This window comes from Mustela lutreola, chromosome 4 (genome assembly GCF_030435805.1).
Source record: "Mustela lutreola isolate mMusLut2 chromosome 4, mMusLut2.pri, whole genome shotgun sequence".
NCBI lineage: Eukaryota > Metazoa > Chordata > Mammalia > Carnivora > Mustelidae > Mustela > Mustela lutreola.
Window position 1 is genome coordinate 32,237,131 of NC_081293.1, and position 23,199 is coordinate 32,260,329.

General features: G+C 50.0%; 1 protein-coding gene and 1 long non-coding RNA gene across 47 annotated transcripts in view; one reads left to right on the top strand and one right to left on the bottom strand.

Annotated features, from left to right (window-relative positions):
• SORBS1 (sorbin and SH3 domain containing 1) overlaps positions 1 to 23,199 on the top strand; it is a 227,134-nt gene that overhangs the window by 125,934 nt on the left and 78,001 nt on the right. For 17 of the 46 annotated variants that reach the window (XM_059169365.1, XM_059169384.1, XM_059169397.1 and 14 more), the window contains 4 exons: positions 2,774 to 2,886; positions 13,541 to 13,685; positions 17,581 to 17,610; positions 22,747 to 22,919. In XM_059169365.1, coding sequence (XP_059025348.1) covers positions 2,774 to 2,886; positions 13,541 to 13,685; positions 17,581 to 17,610; positions 22,747 to 22,919 — 461 coding nt within the window. Of the gene's footprint in view, positions 1 to 2,773; positions 2,887 to 8,205; positions 8,875 to 9,487; positions 9,851 to 13,540; positions 13,686 to 17,580; positions 17,611 to 22,746; positions 22,920 to 23,199 lie in introns of all 46 variants that reach the window. The other 29 variants (XM_059169354.1, XM_059169353.1, XM_059169356.1 and 26 more) reach the window with 4 other exon arrangements.
• LOC131828621 (uncharacterized) lies at positions 6,845 to 9,491 on the bottom strand. Its single transcript, XR_009352516.1, has 3 exons — positions 8,848 to 9,491; positions 7,950 to 8,029; positions 6,845 to 6,941 (listed from the first exon to the last, which is right to left on the bottom strand). It is a non-coding gene; the product is annotated as an uncharacterized LOC131828621 (long non-coding RNA).

Here is a 23,199-nt window from a genome sequence, read left to right on the forward strand (position 1 = left end):
CAAAGCAAAAGTTGATGGATACGGGGGGTGGGGACCACTGTCACATTGTGTCACCTAGTGGTTGAGGGACTGCCATGTGGAAGGCAATCCCTGGGCCAGGAATCTGGATGGATGCTACAGTGAGTGTTAAAAATGGTCATTTTTAGGATCCTCCACATGTCTGATCTCTGGATCCTCAGCAAGCCTGTGAGGTGTCCATGGGTAAAGATCTTACTTCATAGATGAGAAAAAGGAAATGCACAGTGGTTGGCAGCCTGCCTCCAGTCGAAGGAGCCAGTACGTTGCAGTAATGTGCATGGAACTCAAGTCCTGTAGAGTCCCCAGCTGTGTGATTGGAAAGAGGAGACAACCTATGGATTGTGCGTGCGGGGGTGGCAGAAATGTGAGCAGCAGCCTGCTGAAGGGGAACACAACTGAAACGTGCTGTAAAAACCGTTTTAGAACGGAAAGGAAGCGACAATGGATACTTGAGTAGTTAAAAGTTAACAGAAAACAGTTCTCTAGAAAAAAGATGGTGTTTGTTATTTTTTAAAAGATTTTATTTATTTATTTGAGAGAAAGCGAGAGAGGGGGAGTGGGAGAGGGAAAAGCAGGCTTCCCTCCAAGCAGGGAGCCGAATGCAGGGCTTGATCCCAGGGATCATGATCTGAGCCAAAGGCAGAGGCTTAATGACTGAGCCACCTAGGCATCCCAGATGTTCTTTGAGTATTCCTTTTATCATGGTTTTTAAAGTGTGGACTACGAACCGGCAGCCTTAGCATCACCGGGGAAACGTGTTAGAAATGTCAAGTCCCAGGCTTTACCTCCCATTTATGGAGTGGGGAATGCCGGCAGTGGGATAATTCGTTCTAGTGGGCACTCCACTAGAACTCTGATGCAGCCAGATTGCTTTACCGGGATACAGAACACCCGAAACCTTGACCTCTGCCCTTGCCTCCTGTTCTACCACCTTTTGGCTCCCAGCACTTCCCTGGAATGTGGCTGATAGTGGCTGATGGTGGGGTTGGTGGCTGACAGTGGTGGGCAGATGCTGCACTGAATTCCGGAGACCCAGACTGATTACTTTGTGTTTCCTGGCTGTGTGATTTTGGGCAAGTCCCTTGTCCTCTGTTTCTTCATCCATGAGGTAGAAGGATCATCTTCCCCGCAGACCTGTTGGGTGACGAGATCAAATACGAAATAGGTACAAAAGTGACTAACAGCATCTGGTACTTGGGTTGGTGGTCCGTGACATTGATCAGTCTCAGCTTGACACCTGGAAAGCCCACCTCTTGAGGGAGCCCCATGGAGATGGGGCTGGGGCTGTGAGAGCGGCTGTGTCCATCTCTCTTGGAAGGTAAGAGTAGGTAGGGCACAAAGAAGGAAGTTAAGGGATGGGCTAGTTCAGGAGTTGGCAAAGCAGCCTGTGGGCTAAACTCGGCCCATGCCTATCTTTGTACAGCCTATGAACTAAGAATAGTTCTTGGGAAAAAATGGATAAAAGGAAAATCACAAGAGGAATGGTATTAGATGCCTATGTTAATTACATGAAATTCAGAATTCAGGGCCCATAAATAAAAATTCTTTGGAACACGGCCACACTCATTCATGTACCTATGATCTGCGGCTGCTTTTGTGCTAGGACAGCAGGGTTGAATAGTTGCGACTGAGACCACGTGGCCCACGGTGCCGAAAATACTCCCTGTCTGGCCTTTTGCAGAAAGAGCGTGCTGACCTCTGGGCTAGGTGGAGGAGAGAGCATAGACACGAGATGGTGCAGAAGATGATAGCAAACACTGAGCTCTGGCAGGCCCCATGCTAAGCATTTCTCATGCATTCTGTCATTAATCCTTAGAACACTCAGGAAGCCGGGGTAACATTAGCCCCACTTTTCAGATGGGAAAATAAGCTTGGAATTTGCTCAGGGTCACAGAGCCCATTGGCAGTGCATCCACGATTTGAGCTGAGGTCCAGCTGCTCTGCTGCCTCTTGGTGTGAGGGGTCTCTCAGATGTGCCTGGCTTGGCTGGGAGGGCGGGGTGGTACCTGGCTACAGGGAGACAAGGGTGCCTTGTAGCATGATGAAAACTCAGGGTGATTCGATTTTAAATTGTTTATGTGGCTCATTTAAGTGGAAAGAAGAAAAGCAGACAGGGAGGGGAAAAAAAAAAAAGTCCTTATCACAGCGAATACCTCTGGGCTTAAATCATGCTGTCCCCCCTAGCCCAGCGCCAGTCACCACCAAAAAACTGCTTATCTTCCTCACCCATGTCCAGGAGCGCAGCCTGCTAATGAGGAGAGGTCATTCCGAGCCCACAGCAGGACTGGAGAAGGGGAATGGGAGTTACTAGCAACCGGGCAGGAGGGAGTTCTGTTGCCTTTTTGTCCGTAAAATAAGAATGTCAAGGAACAATTGTTTCTTCATTACTGTGAATGTGAGCCTTGTGTTCTCAAAGGTCAGCGCCTGTGAGCACATCATGGGTTAGAGTGGGTTCCTATGGTAATTAGGCCGTGGTGACTGAGGGCATTTTGTGTCTGGCAACGGGGTGCTGGACTTTCCTGTCTCTCTGCAGTACATGCTGGTTTCCTGCAAGTGTAACCATTTCTGTTTGCCCCCTTTTCTCTTTGTTTTCCTCCTTTCTGCACCACACGTAGTTCTGGACTCAGAGACCCCCTCAGCAGGTAGGACTTCTCTCGCATTTCTGCTCCACCTTCGGCCCGGGACTTTGGTTAGAGGGGAGCAGGGAGTGTTCCTCTGAGTGAGGGGTTTCTTTCTTTTCCCCCCCATCTCTCAGATGAGTGGAGGCTTTCTTCCAATGCGGATGCCAATGGAAACGCCCAGCCCTCCTCACTTGCTGCCAAGGGCTACAGAAGTGTGCATCCCAACCTTCCTTCCGACAAGCCCCAGGTAGGCATGTGCCCAAGGGGGGGGGGGGCGGGGTTGGGACGGGTGAGTGGCACCTGTTCTTGTGTCTACACTTCGGACTTCCTGTTTGCCGGGCTAAGGAATGGGCTGGGTTCTGAGTCGCACTTTTGGCTAGCTCTGGAAAAGCTCTGTGAGGACCAGAGTGAGTGAAAAGTGGGGGGTCAGGGGTCACAGACGCATAGGATGAAGATGGTCTTTCTATACCAGGGGACAGGAAATGTAAGCCCAGTGTTTTCTAGGTCTGAAAGGCACATGGAGATGTTCTGAAAGAGGGACTCTGTTTAGCCCTGAGTAAGGGAGAGAAGGTCTGAGCCCGTGTGTTAAAAACTCTGGAATAGGATAGTCAAGAGAAGAGTACACTCTTGGGTTTATTCCATTAATTTCCTGTAAGAGTTCCAGCAACTCGAGCCTTTCGGATGATGGTCAGGTAGCTGCGGCCAGCCCCGACCAGCAGCCCTGAGCAGGCAGACAGAAGCCCCAGCCTCCTCCGCTTCGCTTCACACGAGCCTGCCGAGGAAAACCCCCTGAGGTTGGACAGCTTGGAGGAGGGATAATTTTGCTCAAGTCTTTCCCTAAGCTGTTTCCCTGATCTTTCTTCCTTCCTCTCCCTGTGGCTACTCTTGCCATTTTGGTGGTAGAATAGACCCTATTTTAATTCAGGTGATATGTGAAGAGTGTTTTTGTTTTTTGTGGCTTTTGTTTGTTTGTTTGTTTGTTTTTTTAACATAGGATTGTTACACAATCTTTCCGAATTCAGAAAGATTTGTGGTTTGTTTATGGTCTCATATCAACATGCTCCATGGAATGGAGCAGTACTTTCTTTTCTTTTTTTTTTTTAAGACTTTATTTATTTATTTGACAGACAGAGATCACAAGTAGGCAGAGAGGCAGGCAGAGAGAGAGGAGGAAGCAGGCTCCCAAGCAGCGAGCCCGATGCGGGGCTTGATCCCAGGACCCTGGGATCATGACCCAAGCCGAAGGCAGAGGCTTTAACCCCCTGAGCCACCCAAGCGCCCCCGGATCAGTACTTTCTTTTAAAGCAAGCTGTGCTGCTCAAACAAATGTGGCGGGACCATGTTCCTTGTGGGGTCCACTCTCCCCTGGGCCTGTCTCCTGTGAAGGTGCTCCTAGACCTTACAAGGAGCCGGGGAATTCCAAATGCCAGCCTGGTTCCCACCCCGCTCCTCAGTGATCCTCTGGCCCCTGTTCCGGAGGGCATAGAATTGCACCCACTCCTGAAATGTTAACCAGTCAGAGGTGACGTCTTCCTTCTTCTCTGCAGACCCTGTCTTTCTAGGCCTTGAGCTGTCTCCGAGCAGCCCCGCTAAGCCTTCCACCCCTGCCTTGCTCGTCTCCCTTTGGCATAGCCCTGTGTGTGCCAGGCCAGAGCTGCCAGCATGCCTGGCCTCCTGAGGCCCTCATGGGACACAGCTATCCAGTAAATGACTTGTCATAGTTGTTCCATTTCCGAGACCTGCCATGGTGTGTAAGTGTGCTGTCCGTGGCAGACGGGCTCCTGTCTCTGCGGTCTCAGGAATGGATACAGTTGGCTCGTACCCGGGTTAGGAAATGGTGCTAATTAATTCAAGGCAGATTTGGAAGCACATCCTCCTTCCCGATCAGTGACTTAGCCCAAAGCCTTGTTCACTGGTTCCTTTTAGCTTCTTAGCTCTTCTAAAGAGATCATTTTAAAAGCATGTGAAGTAAATAAAAATTCCCCTTAAATACATTCATTTACTGTAGCTTTATTGAGCATTCATTGTGTTCAGATCAGGATGTTAACCATTGCCTTTAAGGAGTTGGTAAGGGTGAGCCTTATCATAAGGGCAAACCTCCTTATAACCTATAGATATTTTGTTTTCTTTTTTTTTTTAATTTATTTGAGAGAGAGAGTGGGGGGAGGGGCAGAGGGAGAAGGAGAGAATCCCAAGCAGACTCCCCACTGAGCATGGAGCCCCATGCGGGGCTTGATCTCATGACCCTGAGATCACAACCTGAGCTGAAATCAAGAGTTGGATACACAATGGCACCCCTACAGATAGTGTATTTTTTTGTCTGTCACTATCCAAAAAAAAATTTTTTTTACTGTTTTTGTTTTGTTTTGTTTTGTTGTTTTAAATTTGAGAGAGAGTGAGAGGGAGTATGAGAGGGGAGAAGGTCAGAGGGAGAAGCAGACCCCCCATGGAGCTGGGAGCCTGATGCGGGACTCAATCCCGGGACTCCAGAATCATGACCCAAGCAGAAGGCAGTCGCTTAACCAACTGAGCCACCCAGGCGAACACTGGGATGTTTTAAAGGGAGCCTGGCAAATTGCCGATGCAGAGGTTTTTATTCTGTATATTCTGTGTAAAATTGGCTCCCCAACTTTCAAGAATTTTAGGTAATACATTATTTCTTGGGTTTGTTTTCTGAATAGAAACATGGCTTCTTGTCCCAATAGCCATTGGCAGAGCTGTAAGTAGACACTGGCTTGGATGGGACTGGCTGAGCTGGGATGGTGACTGGCTTGGCTCAGCTTCAGATGAGGACAATTCTCAGAGCCCCACAGGCCTACTGTCTCCTTATAAGGAATGAGCTGGGGTCCAGGAGACCTGGGGGTCAGAGGGCAGGCCTGTCTCCCAGTGCTCCCATCTGCTCCCTTTCCCCCCGCTAGCCTGGACCTGTTGCCCAGCTCTCCTCCCCTCCAGGAATGGGAAACCAGGGCTTCCTGCTCTCTGACGGCATCATCCTGGGGGTCTCCAGTGAAGGCAGAGTTTCTGGTACTTGGTAGTTTGGTAGTTTCTGGAACTATATCACTAAGAACATACCTGATTCTTTAAGGAGCCCCATTTCTTCTCTGCCCCCACCTTCTACAAAGATAAATGGAATTGCATTGGGAACCAGTTAGGGAGGAGTGGAAACAGCCTATGTAGACCTACAATGTTTACAGTAGATCAGAAAGTAGTTCCTTATAAAATGATGGTGCCTGTCCCCCTTTGGGACATACTTTGGGACTGGATGGCCTTTGGCTCTGAATGCCTTGTCAACACTCTAGGGAGGCGTCCTGTCTATGGGGTCAAAGCCCTGGGAAGCCTTATGCCTGACGTGATGCAACCCCAGGCCCTTATAGGGCCATAACCAAATTAAGTTACAAACTCCCTGAAACTGATTTCTATCTTTGGATAAGAAGGAATCACATGTGGGACACTCGAGCTCAAAGTAAAAGTAAATCTGAGCCAAAGTCAGAATAGTCTTTTGCTTACCTCCCTGACAACCCTCAGCAGCTCAGCCCAGAAGTCCCTTTGCTGCGTGCTGCTAGTTTGAGTGTTTTGTTTCTGGAGATCATCCTTCAGTCTGAAACATGCCCCAGCCTCCAGTGTTAAGTTCCTGGAAACCGCAAAAGTCCCAGCTGGAAGGTTTTACCCCTGCAACCTACTGGAGAGGGGCCGTTCGTTTTGTGTCTTCAGCAAGCGCATGTAGCCTTGTTCTGCTGGCACCGACATGGATCCCCTGTGGAAAGGGTCAGCATTGAGTTAACCTGGGTCATCCAGATCACTTCTTCTCGATCTGGGTTCTTTGTAGCTTGAAAACTGAGTTTGTTACGCGACAGGTTGCTTACTGTTTCTATGGCTGATAATCTAATCCAAACTCAAAAACCTTGATTTCTCACCTATTTACCCTTGCCCCTTTCTACCTGCACGCCACAAAAAAAAAGAGAATAAACAACCCCCAAACAGACCCATACCCTTGCACTCTCCCAGTTTCGGGTTATAATCCATTCACCAGGTAGTGGCCAAACTCTTAACACACCTCACCTGTGCCATTGAAGAGAACGTTCTGGTTTTCCTCTAGCACTGGGCTGTCTTTAAAGACCGGAACCAGTGAGGAACATCTAGGTGCCTTAGCTTAGGCTGCTATAAGCAAATACCATAAACAGATGTCTTAAACAACAGATATTTATTTCTCAGAGTTCTGGAGGCTGGGAAGTCCAAAATCAAGGTTCCTGGTAGGGCACTCTTCCAGGCATGTGGACAGCCACCTTCTCATTGTGTCCTCACCTGGTGGAAAGAGGGAGCCCTGACCTCTCTTTTTATAAAGGCACTAATCACATCGTTGGGCCCCACCTTCATAACCCCATCACACCCTAATTATCTCCTAGAGGCTCCACCGCTAGACACCATCTTGCAGCCAGGGGGTCAATATATGAACTTTGGGGGACATGCACATTTAATCCGTAGCACTAGGAAAAGAAACTTCTCATTTTATGGTCTCATTTCCAATTGAGCCACTGGCTGACAGATGGTTCTCATTGAAATGAGGATGGTTCTGGAGATTTACCTCATTTCTTCTGCCCCACTGGGACCCAAGGAGGAGCTGGGAGCTGTGGGGTGGGAGAGGGAATGAGATGTGGCCTACAGCCTCTTAGCTCTTAGCCTGGAACCAGAGCTTTGGGCTTGAGCCAGGAGTGTGAGGCTGGCCACCCCACTGTGGGATTGTCTGTGCCTGGCGGTGGTCTGGATGGCAATGGTGAAGGGGCGGGGATTGGATGAACCAGGCACAGTCCAATTTGGTAGGTAAATCAAGTGCTTCGTGGCCTGGTCCCTTTGTTCTCTATGCATCAGAACAGGAGACTACGTGCTTTTAATCTTATGCCTGTCTTCCTCCTAATAATTAGTTCCGTCAAGTTGTTTCCTTTGAGAGAAGAGCACATGTGGATTTTAAGTCCTTAGCATTCTTTTCTTGGTGAGCTTCAATTTGTTATGCTTACGGAATTGAGTGCTAAATCTCAGTGATTCAATTAAGACATCTGTCTCTTGCGAACACAAATAAGGACAATTCTTCCAATTCTCTATTTCCCAAGGGAAGAGAATGAAAGACATTCAAGCATTTCAGTAAACTTAAACTTTGAGCATGAAGGGCATGGACAGAAATATTTGAGGAAAAGAGTGTGAGAAAACAGGGGGGCTCTGGGTCCCCTTGCTCCAGTGTTGAGTCCTTGGGCACCATCAGTCTGGAGGGCTAACAAAGGGTGCAGGTCACCAAGGATCGCTGTCAGACGGACTTACCACGCGGCCTCTCTGGGGCTGAGATGTGAGCGGGTCAGGCTGGCCTCTCCAGGTGAGTGTGATTCAGCCCTTGGCTTCACCTAGAGGAGAAGTGTCGGGACCTCAAGGAGTCCAGGATTGGCTTAAAAACATGTCAAGACTTGTTTTTCTTCAGATCATGTTATGCTGTTGTTTCTAATGGTCATGCTTCTTTCCATTTCCCTCCTCTTTGTTTTTTCTCCCATTTTGATACTCTCTCTTGAAAATAACACAAAAGGTTCTCTCTCCCCCTCGGCCTCCTCTCCCTAAAGAAGACCGCTTTGCATGGCAACGTCCCCCCAGCCACAGTACCCCCAAGGACTCCCTCTACCTGAGCTCACCAAAGCCCTATGTGCCCCCCAGCACCCCCAACCAGCAGAGGCCCTCACGACCCCAGGCCGGCCCTGAAGGTGTGCGGTGTTCCGGGCCCTCGCTTCCAGGTCCCACGGTCCCTGGTGCTTCCTCCCAACCCCGGCACCGCCGTGTGGCCACGAGAACAGTTTATAGGGAGAATGTGAGCTCTAACCCACGTCACGAGGCAGATGGGAATAAAAAGGTCAGCAGCTTATATGTCCCGTGTTTATCCAAGAACATCTGCCGGGTGGCCGCAGAAAGCGCCTCTCACGTTGCACGTGACCCAGCCACGGGCACGCCCTTGGAAGCTGCAGGCGCTCGCGCACCGGCTCCCAGCATTGTCCCCCGCACAGCCAGCACGGGAAGGCCACCCTCTGCTCCTCCTGACCCTCCCCAGCCATTCTTTGACATCCGTAAAGATGCCGCTAAGGGTGCTCGGCCTCCGTTCCCGGACGCGGCGAGACCACCTGTGCTAGGCCCCCAGCTTTCCTCTGCTCCCGAACACCGGAAGACAAAAGAACCTTACCTTTTGCAGCCGTGTTATCCAACCAAGGCAAGGAACTAGGAATGTTTGTGTGTCTTCTACACTGTCTCTCTCGAAGCTCATGCGGGCAGCTCAGTGGTTCTCTGGGCTGCCTCTCCTCCCTCTCCTTGTCAACCTTGCCACAGCTTGAGTCCCAGATTCTGCTCTCTAAACACCTTGGCACAGCCCTCTCTGTCCCCCGCCCTTTCCTGGTAGTATGTAAGTATGCCGGAGTGTGGGATCCGTAGACTAATAATAGGGTGAGTTACGGGGTGTCGATGTTTGATCGCAAGGAGCCAGAGAAATTCTATTTGCTCCCAAGCTTTCGGGCTCTGCAAGCAGTTCGGGGGCTAAACGCAACCTGCCTGCCTGTTCTGTTGTTCTCTCTCTCTCTCTCTCTCAAGTGTTAAAAGGACTCAAAAATAGATGGATGGCAAGTCGACTTGGACGGGGTTCCCTATGTGTCATGGAGCGTCAGGAGGCCAGCTGGCCAGCACCGACTGTCTCATGTACTCTGAGGAATGGGCACCAATTAAATAGCTCTCAGAGTACATCACTGCATGTCCAGTCTCAACCGTTTAAATAAGGAATTCCTTCTTCCCTGCCGTGCGCCTTTACGTAACAACCCCCTTATTTCCTACAGGGTGCCTCTTCCTCCAGTTCAGCCCAGCCTGAGGTAATAGTTGTGCCTCTCTACCTGGTTAATACTGACAGAGGGCAAGAAGGTACAGCCAGACCTCCAGCATCTCTGGGGCCCCTTGGCCCCCCAGGCCCGGCGACCACCCCTGCCGGCTCACCTCTGACCTTCCCGACTCTAGATGATTTCATTCCCCCTCGTCTGCAGAGGCGGCCCCACCACAGCCAGCCAGCCGGCGCTGCTGACCCCCACCCCCCCGTTAGCCAGACACCACCATCCTCCTCACCACCTCCTCCGCTGCTCCCTCCGGCCCCGGAGGGCCTCCTCAGAGCCTCGGAGCCTGACCTCACGGGAGCCGTTTCAAGTACCGTAAGCTTGCTGGAATCCCCTCCTCACAGCTGTCCTGAATGTCTGCTCCTGGCGGTGAAAACCCTTCTCACTGAAGTACTAAGCCGCGAGGGACGTGTCCGCTGCCACTGTGCTCGTGTGGCGACCGGACCCGTGTGTGCTTCCCCCAGAGTGCATGCCTCCCGCGCGCGCTCTCCTGCAGCTGCTCACGAGCCCCTCACGTCCCTCGTCCTGTCTGTCCTGTTCAGAATGCACACCTTCCTGAAAGAACTCCGTTTTCCCTCCGAGAGCCTCCGGGGCCTTGCCTTTGGCTCGTGATGCTCTTGAGAGGCCAAGCAGATGTGGTGGTGAGAGCCAAGGGAAGCCGAAGAGCCGTGAGGGGACGCCAGCGGCCGTCTCTCCACCAGGGAGCAGTGAGGCGCCAAGGCAGGAAGAGATTGCCTCTTCTGTTGAGTTAGCAAGTAAACGCTGTTACGTACCCAGGAGGCAGAGTGTAGGGGTTTTTTTTGAAAAAAAAAAAAAAAAAAAAAAAAAAAAAAAAAAAAAATGAGAGTTTAGTTTAATTGAGTAAATGGATCTTTTTAAAAGCCTTGGGCAGATGTTAGGGCTGTTTTCTCCAAAGGCAGAAAATTGCCAGGGCCCCTGACTAGTGGCTCCCAGGGTTCTTTGTGGCAAAATATTGTATGAAGGTCAAGGCCCATAACACCTCAGGTCCCGTCCCATGACGACCGAGTCCCCATGGTAGGTGGGAGGGTCCCGAAGTGCTTGAGAGGAAAAGCTGAATCAGGGTACCTAGTCTTTTTTCTCCTCTTTTTCCACCCTGGGAGTCAGAGGATCTGAGACCGTCAGAGTGAACTGTAAAATGGGAATGGGTGGGTTTACCCATAGGCCTGTGGGCTGCAGTGGGACCGAGTATGTTCGAGTTCCTAGGATAGTGGAGAGAGCGCTCAATGATCATTAGCTACGTTGTCGAGGACTTGCCCTTGCAAATGGGGGCGAGAGTCCCTCAAAAATAAGTCATTGGCTAATTAGCAATTAATGAGCTCCTACCATGTTCTGGGCATTCTGCTAGATTCTGTAGGTACAACTATGAACAAGGCACAGCCCTTGCTTTCATAGGGTTTTTGTAGGTACCGTATGGGCCCTCAAGCTTCGGGTACCTGGGATTACCTGAGAGGCATGGAAGCTCATTTAAGTTGTCAACTCCTGATTATATGCCCGGAGTCCTGATTGGATGGGTCTGCAGAGGGGCCTGGGGCTCTGATTTGCTAACACACATCCTGGGGATTCTGGTCCTCAGGGGCCTCAGACCACATTTTAAGATACAGTGGGTTATATAATTGGCTGATGCAGCTAAATGTCCATAATGTCCCCTTGTGTAAAGGTGGGTGCCTACAAAACTGGCTCTAGAGGTTTGTTAAACCAAAGCCAGTCCTGCGCAAAAACAGGGAAACCTCTTTTTGGCTTGTGGGAGAATATTTAGCCAGATACCAGGCCCAGCAAAGCTGGGGACAGCTTCATTCTGGTCTAAGTCCTCCTCTCAGATCTCTAGATGTGACACAGTGCAGTTAGGTCAGGCCTCTTCGGTTATCCTTCTAGCTTTGAGCTTTGCAGCTCAACCCTGTTGGATTGAGCTAGATTGTTTCTAATGCCCTCCCCTCCCCCCAGCAGTTTATAGATGAATTGAGAAACTGCTCCTGCTTTGGAGGGTCTGTTCTTCCCTTGGGCACAGAGTATTTCTCTAGAGCAGCACGTAAAGCAAGATATGTTTAGTGCCCTCGTTTATTTTACGATTGTGAGTGGTTTTATTGTATACTCTATAATGTATCATCTTTTATGATTATCAGATGAAAATCTGATCTAGATTTTCCTACTGAGTTCTGTTACAGGTGATCCAGAACGGGTTAGTTAGGACAGTGTCCTCAGTTTCTCAGACCTGACTGATCAGCCTGGTGTAGACTTCTAGGGGGTCCTCAGGTGGCCTGGTAACTCCTGGTTGGGCCCCAGATAACAGTGAGGTGAGGATGGGCACTGCTTGGGGTCTTGCACTCAATGAGAACGCTCAAGAAGAACCCCCAGGGAAGGTGGTCAAGCCACAAGCTGAGATTTGCTCTACCTGCGGCTAGTTGAGAGGAAGAGGGAAAAAGAAAATTCATGTGAATTGAATGGGTTCTTTTAGTCAGTAGCCATTTTTGTGATGTTCCAGAAATAAGACTTGTGCCACCGAATGAAATTTTGTGGAATATTTCCTGTTCACATGATCTGTCCAGACACCACAGGAGACACTTCTGCCTTAAGGAGCCACATGCCCAATTTGTGTGTGTGTGTGCTTCTTGGGTGCATTCTGGCAGAGTTTTCAGAGATAGATCATTTTTCTTTATTAAATCACTTAGGAAGTAAATTAAGACAAGTATAATTTTTTTCTACTTTACAAATGAAAAAGTGGAGATGAAGACTTTTGAATAAGATCATATTATGCCTCTCGAGCCTCAGGGAAGGATTTTAGTCACTAAATTGAGCTGTTGCCCGTAACTAGGAGCTGCAACATTAGGACACTTTCAGAATTGGACTGAAGCCCTACTGTGTGTTAGGAACTGTCCCTGGTCCTGATACGTTCTCTCTCTTATGGGCATGTGTTTTCTTACTGCAGAGGTTGTTCAGGTACCTTTGCAAATAGACAGCAGCAGTCATTCAGGTGGTGTTTATTTATGAAGCACCTGCTGTTTGCAGGGTGTTGTGCTAGGTGCAAGGGTCGAAAGGAGGAAGGAGGCATAGCTTTTGTCCTACAGGTACTTAGAAGCTGATCTCTCGAGCAAACTAATTGCTTTGAGCCTTACTTTCATCTGGAGAATAACGATCAAAGTCTTGCCTTTCAGACTCCTTAAGAATGACATGCTGGCTGGAGGTCTATAAATTCCAAGATAGAAACTTTATAAGATTTATAGGCATGATAGAGGAAACTGTATACGCATCCTTACTACATATTGAGGTCTTATTTTCCTGTCTTCAAAGAAGGCTGCCATCATTCACATCATGCAAATTATAATTTTGATAGTAATGATTCTATTGGATTTTATAGCCAAAACCTCAGGTTTCTGAAGTCAGGATCTTCATAAGTCTTTACCACTTCAGAAATCTTTGTCACTCCATACTGGAGTGAAAAAAAAAATGTCAGTTAGAACCAGATAACAGAAGCAAGTGCTAGTAAGGCTGAGGAGTGATGCAGATAACAAGAGTGGCTTTCCAGGAGGACCAGTACTTAACTCTTCACTCTTTACATCAATGGCTTCTTGTCCTCACATTGTCTCATGTTTCTTTAGACAAGTGTACTAAACCTTCCTGATTTTTCCTTTAAACCAGCTCTCATTCTCGGATCACATTTGGAATTGCATGAGTCTTGCATGTTGTTCTACTTTGTTCTGAATTTCCTTTTTTAGTAACCGGAGTGACCCACAGTTGTTACCAGGTGAAAATAATGATGTTGCTGAGACTTCCAGTAACACTCACCCTTGCTCTCTACCCTTACTAACACCAACAAAGAGACTATGCATTCCAGATTAAGCTTCTAACTGGAATTCGCGATGTCTCATTGATTACATTTCTTTTCATAATTAAGGTTCTTGTAAAGCTGTAAATTTCTTCTTTTTAAAAAGCATTAACGTTAGGTTTCATGTAACTTACGGTTGGTCACAGTGTGTGTTCACTTTTCAGGATTCAGGTCCTCTACTAAATGAAGTTTCTTCATCCCACGTGGGAACCGATCCCCAGAGCTCTGCGCCAGCTAGCAAGCCATCTTCTGCCTACCCCTCTACGACAATTGTCAATCCTACTATTGTACTCTTGCAACACAACCGAGGTAAGGGACCTTCACAGGGCGCCCCCAGTTCATTGGCATTCACGTAGCTGTGCTGCGACTTCCAGGGCAGGACTTCTGCCATTCCACAGAAATTTTTACAAACCCCGTCTTTCCCTGAGGTTGTCTGCCCCCGTTTACTCACTCCCATGACCCACAGAGTAGACCACAGCAGGGGGACAGGTCCCTGATTTAGGACGATGTCGGATATCTGTGTAAGTAAGCTGGTGGAGCATGTATTGCACGCCTGGGGCTTTCACAACTATCTTCAGATGGCAGCACCAAAAAGAAAGAAAGAGAAGACAGAAGGGAAAAAGTCTATGCACCTAAACTCCTCTCATCATGAGCACTCGAATCAGAGTTTTGGCTGGAAAATCTAGGTACAGTAAGTAATACCTCTTTTAATAAGTCAGGTGATTTCTTTGACATTCTGAATTTTCTAGAAAGCAAAATTTCGATTACCAAAATTTTTTTTAAAAAGCAAGCATAATAGGTGGAAACCTTTATAAACTGTCAAATGTGTTTTTATGCCTCTGAAGCAGGCACTGGACTTTTCTCTTGGTGACACACTGGCCTTGACTCTTGCCAGCAGTTATCACACTGGGCTGTCACTCAGTGCACCCTCTGGGGATATGAGGCTCACATGGCTGTTTGTCCCTTACGCTGTGCGACCCTGTACAGCTCTGCTGAGGGTTTCCATGTTTCTTTTCTTTGCTTCTCTTACTGCTTCTGGTTGGTTCTTCCCCTTCTCTGAAGGGGCATCTTAGGCAAAGCAGAAGCACTTTGAAATAAGAGTTGTATCTGTTGACCCTTCTGCTTTAAAATTTTAGAAGATGATTCTAAGTCCCAAGTTTTTACTAGTTGGAGTTCAACAGAGAGAGAAACTTTCCCTTCATAAAAATCCTTTTCAATGTGAAGTGTAAAGTTGTCAAGCTGTTTCCTAGAGCAGAAAGAGCTTTTTAGTCAGAGTTTCAAAAAAGCTGGGCACCAAACCTCTCCTTTTCTTGACTTGCTGCTCGCCTACTGCACAGTTCTCCCAGACTCCCCCCTCCCCTACATTAACTTGGACGAGAATGGAACTGGAGTCTATTTTTAATTGTTTTCCATATTAAATGGAGTTTTCTGTTTCCTGCTTCTAACTTGTAAAACAGATGAATGAAACATTTCCTCTCACTTAAAAATCCTCCCACTCAAATCTTAAATAGTTATTTTCGTAATTTTATTATTTTTTTCATTATGTATGGCCTCCATATTAACCGTCCTCCATGAATCTGTGTTCTTCCAATGATGGTAGGGGTCCCAACCTCCTCCCTAAACTATAGAAGACCCCATTCTCAGTAAGGGCCGTACCCCTTACTGGCAATAGCTTTCTCTGCCCAGACAGTGTCCACAGTGCAGGACAAAGTGAAATTTTGGTTCTCTATGAACTTCTTTATGACTCATCTTTAAAAAAAAAAAAAAAGTCCAAAGAGAAGCAAGTTAGTTCCCAGAAGGAAAAGCAGTTTCTCTAAAAATGGGATTTATTCCCAAGGCAACTCGGTTTTTGGGAAATGCCAAGTGTAATGTCAGCGGCTTCCACCAAGTCCCTCAGATGACAGCGAGACATCTTTGGGCACAGAAATGCCTGTAGTTCTTTTTTGTTTCTTCTCTGGGCAAATGGATTCCTCTTATTTGCCCAAAAGCTTTCGGTTCTTGCTTTTCTCTTTTGTGCAGTCCTGCACTTTGGATTTAAAGATCAGAATCACGTTGCCTGAATCACACATCCTTCAGTGAAGGATACAAGTACATTCATTTTTTTGGAATTAAAAGTAGCTTCTCCTAAAGAGCAAACCATATGTTCCCTAAGGGGGCGGAGCAGGAAGAGTGGAGGAAAATGGAGGCGCCCAGCCACCTAGCCTTGGATCACTAATTGTCAGTGGGGTTTAGGTCGTGTGTTTTGGCCTTGCTTTGGAATTTACTCATCCTGGCAGCGGTGCTCATAGAAAGTACCCAAAGAAACAATTTCTTAACTATTGCAAAGTCTCCTGAGGGAATAATAACTTTACTCTACTTCTGGAATTCTAGTTTAGTCATCCTAAAAAAGGTCCCCCCCCCTTTTTTTTTTCCCCTTGCCTCAATGGCCCCAGGGCACAGTGTAACAATAACCTTCTCTCTGCAAGCCAGTCCCCACCCTCTGCTGTAGACACAGGAGGGGGCACCACACCTCCGTCTGCCCTGGCCCACACTGCACGGCTCCTCATCTCTCTCCTTGACATTTATACCACGGGTCTGAGGGCAGGGCACTTATGATCAGTCTGAAAGGAGGATCGGAATCAGGAAACTCAGGCATGACAAGGTGCCTGGGTCCCCTCGCTCAGAGCACCTTAGTCTTTAACGTGCATGGTCTGGGGAGTACAGTCTTACAGATTTGCATGTAGGCGGTCTGGGGCAGGGCTGAGAGCCTGCATTTTTTTCAGCAACTCACAGGATACATTGGTGGTTCCTGTCCCTAGACCACACTGGGGACCAAATGTTCAGTGGCCCCCAGACTCTGGATCTCATGGTCACGGGAAGCAGCCTGGGGACTACCCCAGGGTTGCTCATTTCTAAATATAGTAAATAGTACCCCTGAAAAACAACTGCTCTTATCCATGTCATTCCTGTGACATCCATGTCATTCTGTGAAAGAAAGGCCATTTCATATCCCAGAAGGAGGAGCAACCTAGCCTTTGAAGTTGAATAGATTTGCTGTTGTCTGGTGAGGAAGCCCTTGCCTCCAGTTGGCAGACTGGAGTTTGGGACCATAGGCCGGGTGGGCACTTTGATCGGACAGATGAGGAAACCAAGAGCAGAGTTTACACGATTGGTCAACATCCGCTAGCAAGTCGCTGGCAGAGCCGAGCCTAGTGCTCGGCCAGGCTCCTGCCGTCCAGCTGGTGTGAACTTCGTCCGCGTCCAGAGGCGGACAGGCTGTTCCACTGGCTGTAGGTGCCCCTGCTGCTCTGTTTACTTCTCGCCCACGTGGCTTCTGGAGGGAGGGTGGGGCTGCCGCCAAGGGGGTTGGTGACAGCTCCCAGGGGCTGGCAAGTGCTCTATTTTTATCTATGTGGCTGCTTTATATTTAGCAGCTGTGGAAGGTAAAGGTCATTTTTGTGCCTATCCCGAAGCACGTACACACAGAACTCTGAGAAGGAGATCTTGGGCTCCCCTCCACGAGTGCCCGGGAGAGTGAGCAAGTGAGAGACCGTCTGCTGGGGAGCAGTAGTGGCCTGGTGGTCAGGGCTGGAAGGCAGGCCGTACTCAGAATCCAGAAGCCAGGTTCTAGGCCCTCCTCTGATGTTCAGTGTCACCGTGGGTACTGTGTGCTGCTTATCTGAGGTGTCTCAACCTGCCCGCCCTACCTGCTAGGGTTGTTGCATAGATTTAAAGTGTTAACGTGCAAAAAGCTCTTAAAACAATGTCTGGTGTTTGACAGAGCTCTCGGGAGCTGGGAGCTGGCATGGTGACAGTCACAATTCTGTTCCCTTCTGAATGTACTGAGACTGGGGTCGTCATAGGGTCCTGGTCCCTTGGAACCAGGGGAGTTGGGAGGGTCTCCTTCCATGTCAGATCACCTTGAAACCACATGGAAACAACCAGCAAACAGTGACCGTTTCCTGAATCTTGGGGCAGATGTGGGGGGCTGGTCCTTAGAGACACCACACCTGGATAACTGAAGCCACAGTAATGCCCTGGCCCTTGGCTGGGTGTGGTGGCCACGCCACAGTCCGCCATCTGAGCCCAAGGGGCAGTCAGGATGCCAGTTTGGGGATACTCACAACTTCTGACAGGACTTCCTGGTCTTACCATGTCTGTGTAAATCTCACGATGTATATCTTTTCTTTTCTTTTCTTTTCTTTTTTTTTTTTTTTAATCACAGAACAGCAAAAACGACTCAGTAGCCTTTCAGGTAGGTGCCAAATATTTCTCTACACACTAACACCTCAGATGTGTGAGCAGCACAGTCTGATGAGCTCCTCTGATGTGCTGGGGACTCTGTCTGTTGCTGGGCCACATGGATGGTGAGAGCAGGCGCCGTCCCGCCTCCTCCTTGCAGCCTGAGGGGCAGAGGAGGCGCCCCACACCAGTGACCCCAGCTCATACACAGGCCCTGGGCTGCCGTGATCAGCTCCTGGATGGGTCGGAATAGGGTCCTGTGAATAAAAAAGAACAAAAGGTTATGCCTCAGGTGGAGTGTTCCTGATAGGCCTCACTAAAGAAGTCCCCTTTCTGTCGCTTCTAATCCCTCTCCTAGGATGTGACGAGTCAGGGTTAGGGAATATACGCAGTTTCTTTTCTTACCGGGTGGCAAGCCCAGATGCCGGTCAGTGGTGCGTGACGGGCCTGGGTGAGAGCCTCTAGACCAGCAGGGCCTGGAAGTGGGGGTGGGGCGTGAGCAGCCGTCAGAGTCTCCAGGAGAGCTGGTCCAAAACCCAGATACCCAAGCCATAGCTCCAGAGATTTGGATGTCGCGCGTATGGGTGAGCACCCGTGTGTCTAACAGGTTCCCAAGGATGCTGAGGTTGCGCATGTATTGAGCAGGCTTGGGAGCAAGTCTCGTCAGGAACTGGCAGTGGTGGGCTTGGGTCTGCTAGATCCTCAGGTGTCGGGGCTCCCTCCCTGATGAAGCGCAGCCGTGTGCAGGCAGAACCGGGAGGAAGCCCAGGGATGGGCAGCTTTTACCGTGTCCTTAGGGCTCTCTGTAGCCATTCTGCCCTGAGTCCCGGTCCTCCTGCTTCCCCATGGGGCAGCTTAGGCAGGCTGCTAATGCTCTAAACCACAGGTCAGCTTTCTGACCTGCCAAATAGGGAACATAGTAGTGCCACATAGGACCTGCGTATGAGCAGCCCAGCACCAAGCCTTGGCACACATCAGGTGCTTAGTAGACATGCATCTCTGTGATCCGCAGACACCACTGTTAATTCGGTCCTCGTTTTATTGAGTGCTTACTTTGGATCCCACCCCGGGCCGGGCTCTGTGGCAGTATCTGGGAACTGTGCTGCCCTCCAGCAGCCCATGGTGTGGTATGATGGTTCATAACTTTTTTTGGTGATGGACTCATTTGGAGAATCTAATAAAGGCGGTAGATTCACCTCTAGAAGAAACCACATGTGTCAGATGGGCACTTGGTGGGTATTATAGATACGTGTAAATCTGGGGCAGGAATCCCTGATCTCATGAATACACAAAGCCACTGTTTTCTGAGCAGCTGCTTCATGATTTCTGTTACTTCCTGCTACTGCTGCCCTCGGGATTTGTGGAGAGCCCAGTGGGGGGGAACACGGGGTTCTCACACCCTCTCCGCTTTATCGGGACTTGGCCCCAGGACCAGCACAGGCTGTGGCTGAGCACAAGGTGCCCTTCGCTGCCCCTCCTGACTCTGCCACACCAGCCCACTTCAGCGCCTGGCCCCCGCCCAGGTTGGCTGAGAGCTGAGTGGCTCTGAAACCAAGGCAGCTCCTGGGAACACGTTCCTGCCTTTGGGATTTGGGAAGGAGCAGTGGAATGGATGAAACAGCTGCCCAAACACAGGTTAGGAGGCCCAGTGTTTGCTCCTGGCTCTTTTTATTGACATCGTTTTTGCCCTGGTAAGTGACTTTATTTCTCTGCAGCATAGCTTCCTCCAAAGAGGCATGAGGCTCATGTGCGACAGGAAGGGGGGTGTGCTCTGCCCACCAGAAAGCGCTACACAATGTTAGGGCTTCTCCACCAGGCTGGCAGGCTCGGGCCACTTCCTTGGCTCCAAAATAAGCTTCATGTTTCCATCTTCCTTGAGTTTGGGGGCAGAGCCACTAAAGGTGTTTGATAAAGTGGGGCATAAAGTAAGTGCTCACTTAATGTTAGTTTTTGTTGACAAAGCAGTGGCACGATTTTGTTTTGAAGGAGAGCGGCCCAGCTGGGCTAACTCCAGTCTGCTCCCCAGCATAAGTACCTTGGGTGATGGCACTTGAAGGGCCACCCTTCTCACCCCAGCCCCCTGTCCCTAGTGGGTTTTTATCAAGCCTTAATGGGGCTTCTTGTTCAATGGCATTCATTCGGGACAGAGACCACATGGCGTTTGGCCGTCAAGCCCATTTCTCTCTTGGGGAGGTGCGCACAGAAGCAGGTCAGGGCTAGGGCCGAGGGTCTGGCACGTTTTCCTCAGGGAGGTGTCGGCACTGCTGTGGTCCTCGATCACATAGTTTTGGGTGTGAAGGGAAGGAAAGCTGTCCACAAACACGGAGGCCGTGTCCCAGGTTGTCAGCATTGTCACTTACTGAGTCGCCCTTTGCAGCAACTTCCTTTTAAACGTTCAGTTTAAAACTGGACAGAGATGCTGCAGGAGGTCTTGCTGAGGGAATCAGTATTCCTGAGAAACAGCAGCCACCCCCCTTGTCCCGTGGATGTCACTGGGTGGTCCTGTCACCTGCCTGGTACAAGAAAGTGTCACGTTAGGTTTTCACTATGTAACAACAACAGCAAAATTTTTTTCTTTGAGGCTGCCGTTCGTCTTTCTGTGCCCCAAAATCCACTCAGTCATGAAGCCCATGATCACAAGCTTCCAAAGTATAATAATTCAGGGCACATTTTTCTAGAGCCAAAGACCTCTGACCGCTTTGGAACGAATCACTGGACTGTCACCCCAGTTTTACAGTTAGGTGATTCTTGTTGGGGCCACCTGCCCTAATAATGAAAAAAATATCTCTGGGTTTGGAATCCCTGAGAACGCCAAGTCCGTGCAAAGAGAGGACGTGGGAGTGAGGAATGTGAGCGCCTCCAAGCACTAGGTGAGATGGCTTGGAGTCAGCCCCACTGCTGCTTCCTGGTGGCACTTAGGAAGGCCTTTCCAGATGGGAGGAAAATGCTCAGCAAAGCCACAGTAAGGGTAGACTTGGGTGACTTGAAATCACCCTGCACTTCCCGGCCTCCTGCCAAATCTGTGGCCTCCTGTTGGCACTGCTGGGGGCATGAGAACTCATCCCATGAGTCCAGTCTGGCCTCACCATCCTGTGAAGGGCATGGCGTGACCCTGGGGGTCGGGTTGTCTGAAGCGTACGCTGAGCTGGGTCTTGGGCAGAATGTTTAGAAACCACTCTATGGTTGCAGAATGAGTACTTGTTTCAGGAGTTGGTTTGAAATCCCAGCCGGGTCACCGCCCCCTCCACTCTGGGTGGGCAGGCTTTGAAGGTCATAGCATCTAAGCGGTGTGTCCCCACTTCCCCAGCCCCTCCTTCACACGGGGACATCTCTGACTCAGGCAAAACCTCGCATGCACCGTCGGGCCCCTCCTTTCTGCTGGAGTTTACTCTCTAAACAGCCCTCTGCACTCTTGCCTTTCCCAGGGGTGAGAAGTGCTCCCTCAGTCGGTGACCAGATCCTGATTGAGCACCACCGCCTGGATGCCAGGCTGCCCCTAGCTCCCCTTCAGTCTCACTGCCAGGGCGTTGCTGCTAGGACTTAGCCTCCCCCAGCTCAGACCTTTTTGACCCCCAACCTCGTGGCCTCTCTGGTTGCCACCTGCCATAGTCTTCCTTGTGTGCTGACCGCCTCCCTACTTCCTTGCCTGCCTCCTGCTCCCAGGTTCGTCCCTTTCTCTGCAGTCTGGCACCCACCCCACTGCCCTCCGAAACTTGCTCCCTCGCCAGTGATCCCGTGACTCTTGCCTAATGGAATGCCCCATTCTCCCGGTGTTCCTTTCTCGTCCTTCCTTCCTTTCATGGGTTGAATCGTCCGCTTCTTGGAATTCTCTTCTCTGGCTTCAGTGATGCCGCACTGTTTCTCTCAGGTTCACCTCCTTTCCCTCTGATAACTCGTGTGTCCTTTGGGGGATCCCTTTTGCCCCACAGCCTGTCCCTGCGACATCCTTTAGCTCATGACAGCCCTTGACTCTGCCCTCATGGACTCCTCCGTGACCTCTTCCGTTGCGTTACTGCTGATGGCTTGGGAATGGCACTCCCGCCAGGGCCCCTTACCGGGGCTCTGCTCCCCCTTTCTTTGAGGGCATTTCTGCTTGGATGTCTCACTGTCAAAGTTACTGTGTCTGAATGAAGGCAGCCATCTCTCCCTGCCTTCCCCACCCCAATCCCTTTACTAACTTCTGTTTGGATCAGGCCAGGCTTGGAGCCTTGGTGCCGTCTTGGAAGGCCGTACGACAGGACATGGTTCAGAGAGACCCGCTGGTGTCAGGTGTCCCTAATCCACATCCTAGCTTGGCCCCGTGGCAGCTGTGTGACCTCGAGCAGGGCATGTTAATGTCTCTGCTTTGGTGCCCCAAACTGGGTTTTTTTGTTTGTTTTTGTTTCTAGTGAATGGATAATAGTTTCTTCCTCATAGCGTTATTGGGACGATGAACTGAGATCATGGATATGAAGAATTGAGCACAGTGCCTGGCCCCTGTGTAACTCAGAGTAGTTCAGAGGCTCCTTGCATTTGCTGCTGCTGTTCCCCCTGCCAGGGGCACCCTTCACTTCGTGTTTGGCTCCCTCCGAGATGGCAGCCCTGAACTTAAATTCTTCAGCTAAGTTGGATGCGGGTTCCTTCTGCCCTGGCCATCCTGCACTCTCACCGCCGGCTCTCTCGCCCTTTCTGCCCACTGGCCGTCAGCTCCTTGCAGGCCCCCACCCTGAGAAGTCCATGCCCCATGGCCGTAGGACGTGCCGTGCAGAGCCATGACGCCTTCCCGTAGTAAGGGACGTGACTGGGAAAAACAGAGTATACGATCTAAACATCTGGTTTGTTTATTCACTCTGTAACCTCCAGTCCTGAACCCGATCAACTCTAATGTGCACTCAGCCATGGAAAGGGTGACGTAGGTACTACTCTGCTTGGCCACTGTAACTTGAAAGCATCCATAAGTAATATGTAAACAAATGGGTGTGGCTGTGTCCTGATAAAACTTGACTACGAAAACAGGCGAACAGGCCCTCATTTGCCAACCGTGCTCTCAGTGAGACTCATGCCTGTTGGGAATTAGCAAACACACTTGCCCCAGCTGGGTTCTTCGGGAGATTGCTGCTTCGGAGCCTCAAGGAGAGCTGCTGTAGCTAATGCCTGTTCTCCCTTCCAGATCCTGTGTCAGAAAGAAGAGTGGGAGAGCAGGACTTGGCACCAACACAGGAGAAGCCCACCTCACCTGGGAGGGCTACTGAGAAAAAGGTGAAGGATGACAGTAGACGGGTGGCCAGGAGCGCTCAGGACCTGAGCGATGTTTCCATGGATGATGTGGGCATCCCACTCCGGGTACGAATATGGACCCCATGTCCTACTTAAGCTTCCTCTTACGCCGGTGACACATGTACACCTGAGTACCTGACCCTACTTGTGGCTGACAAAGGCCTTACACGGAAATCCTCGCCACTGCCTACTCTCCAGACCCGCGGAGGGCCGCAGAGCTTCCCAGAGCTGTGCTCTGGCCTCCCGTCCTTCCCTGGTCCTGAGCTCAGAGGGCAGCAGCTTTCCTTAAAGCATGTTAGATGGTCTAAGTCTCATGAGAAAAGGGTCCGGGGTTCCGGGACTGTGG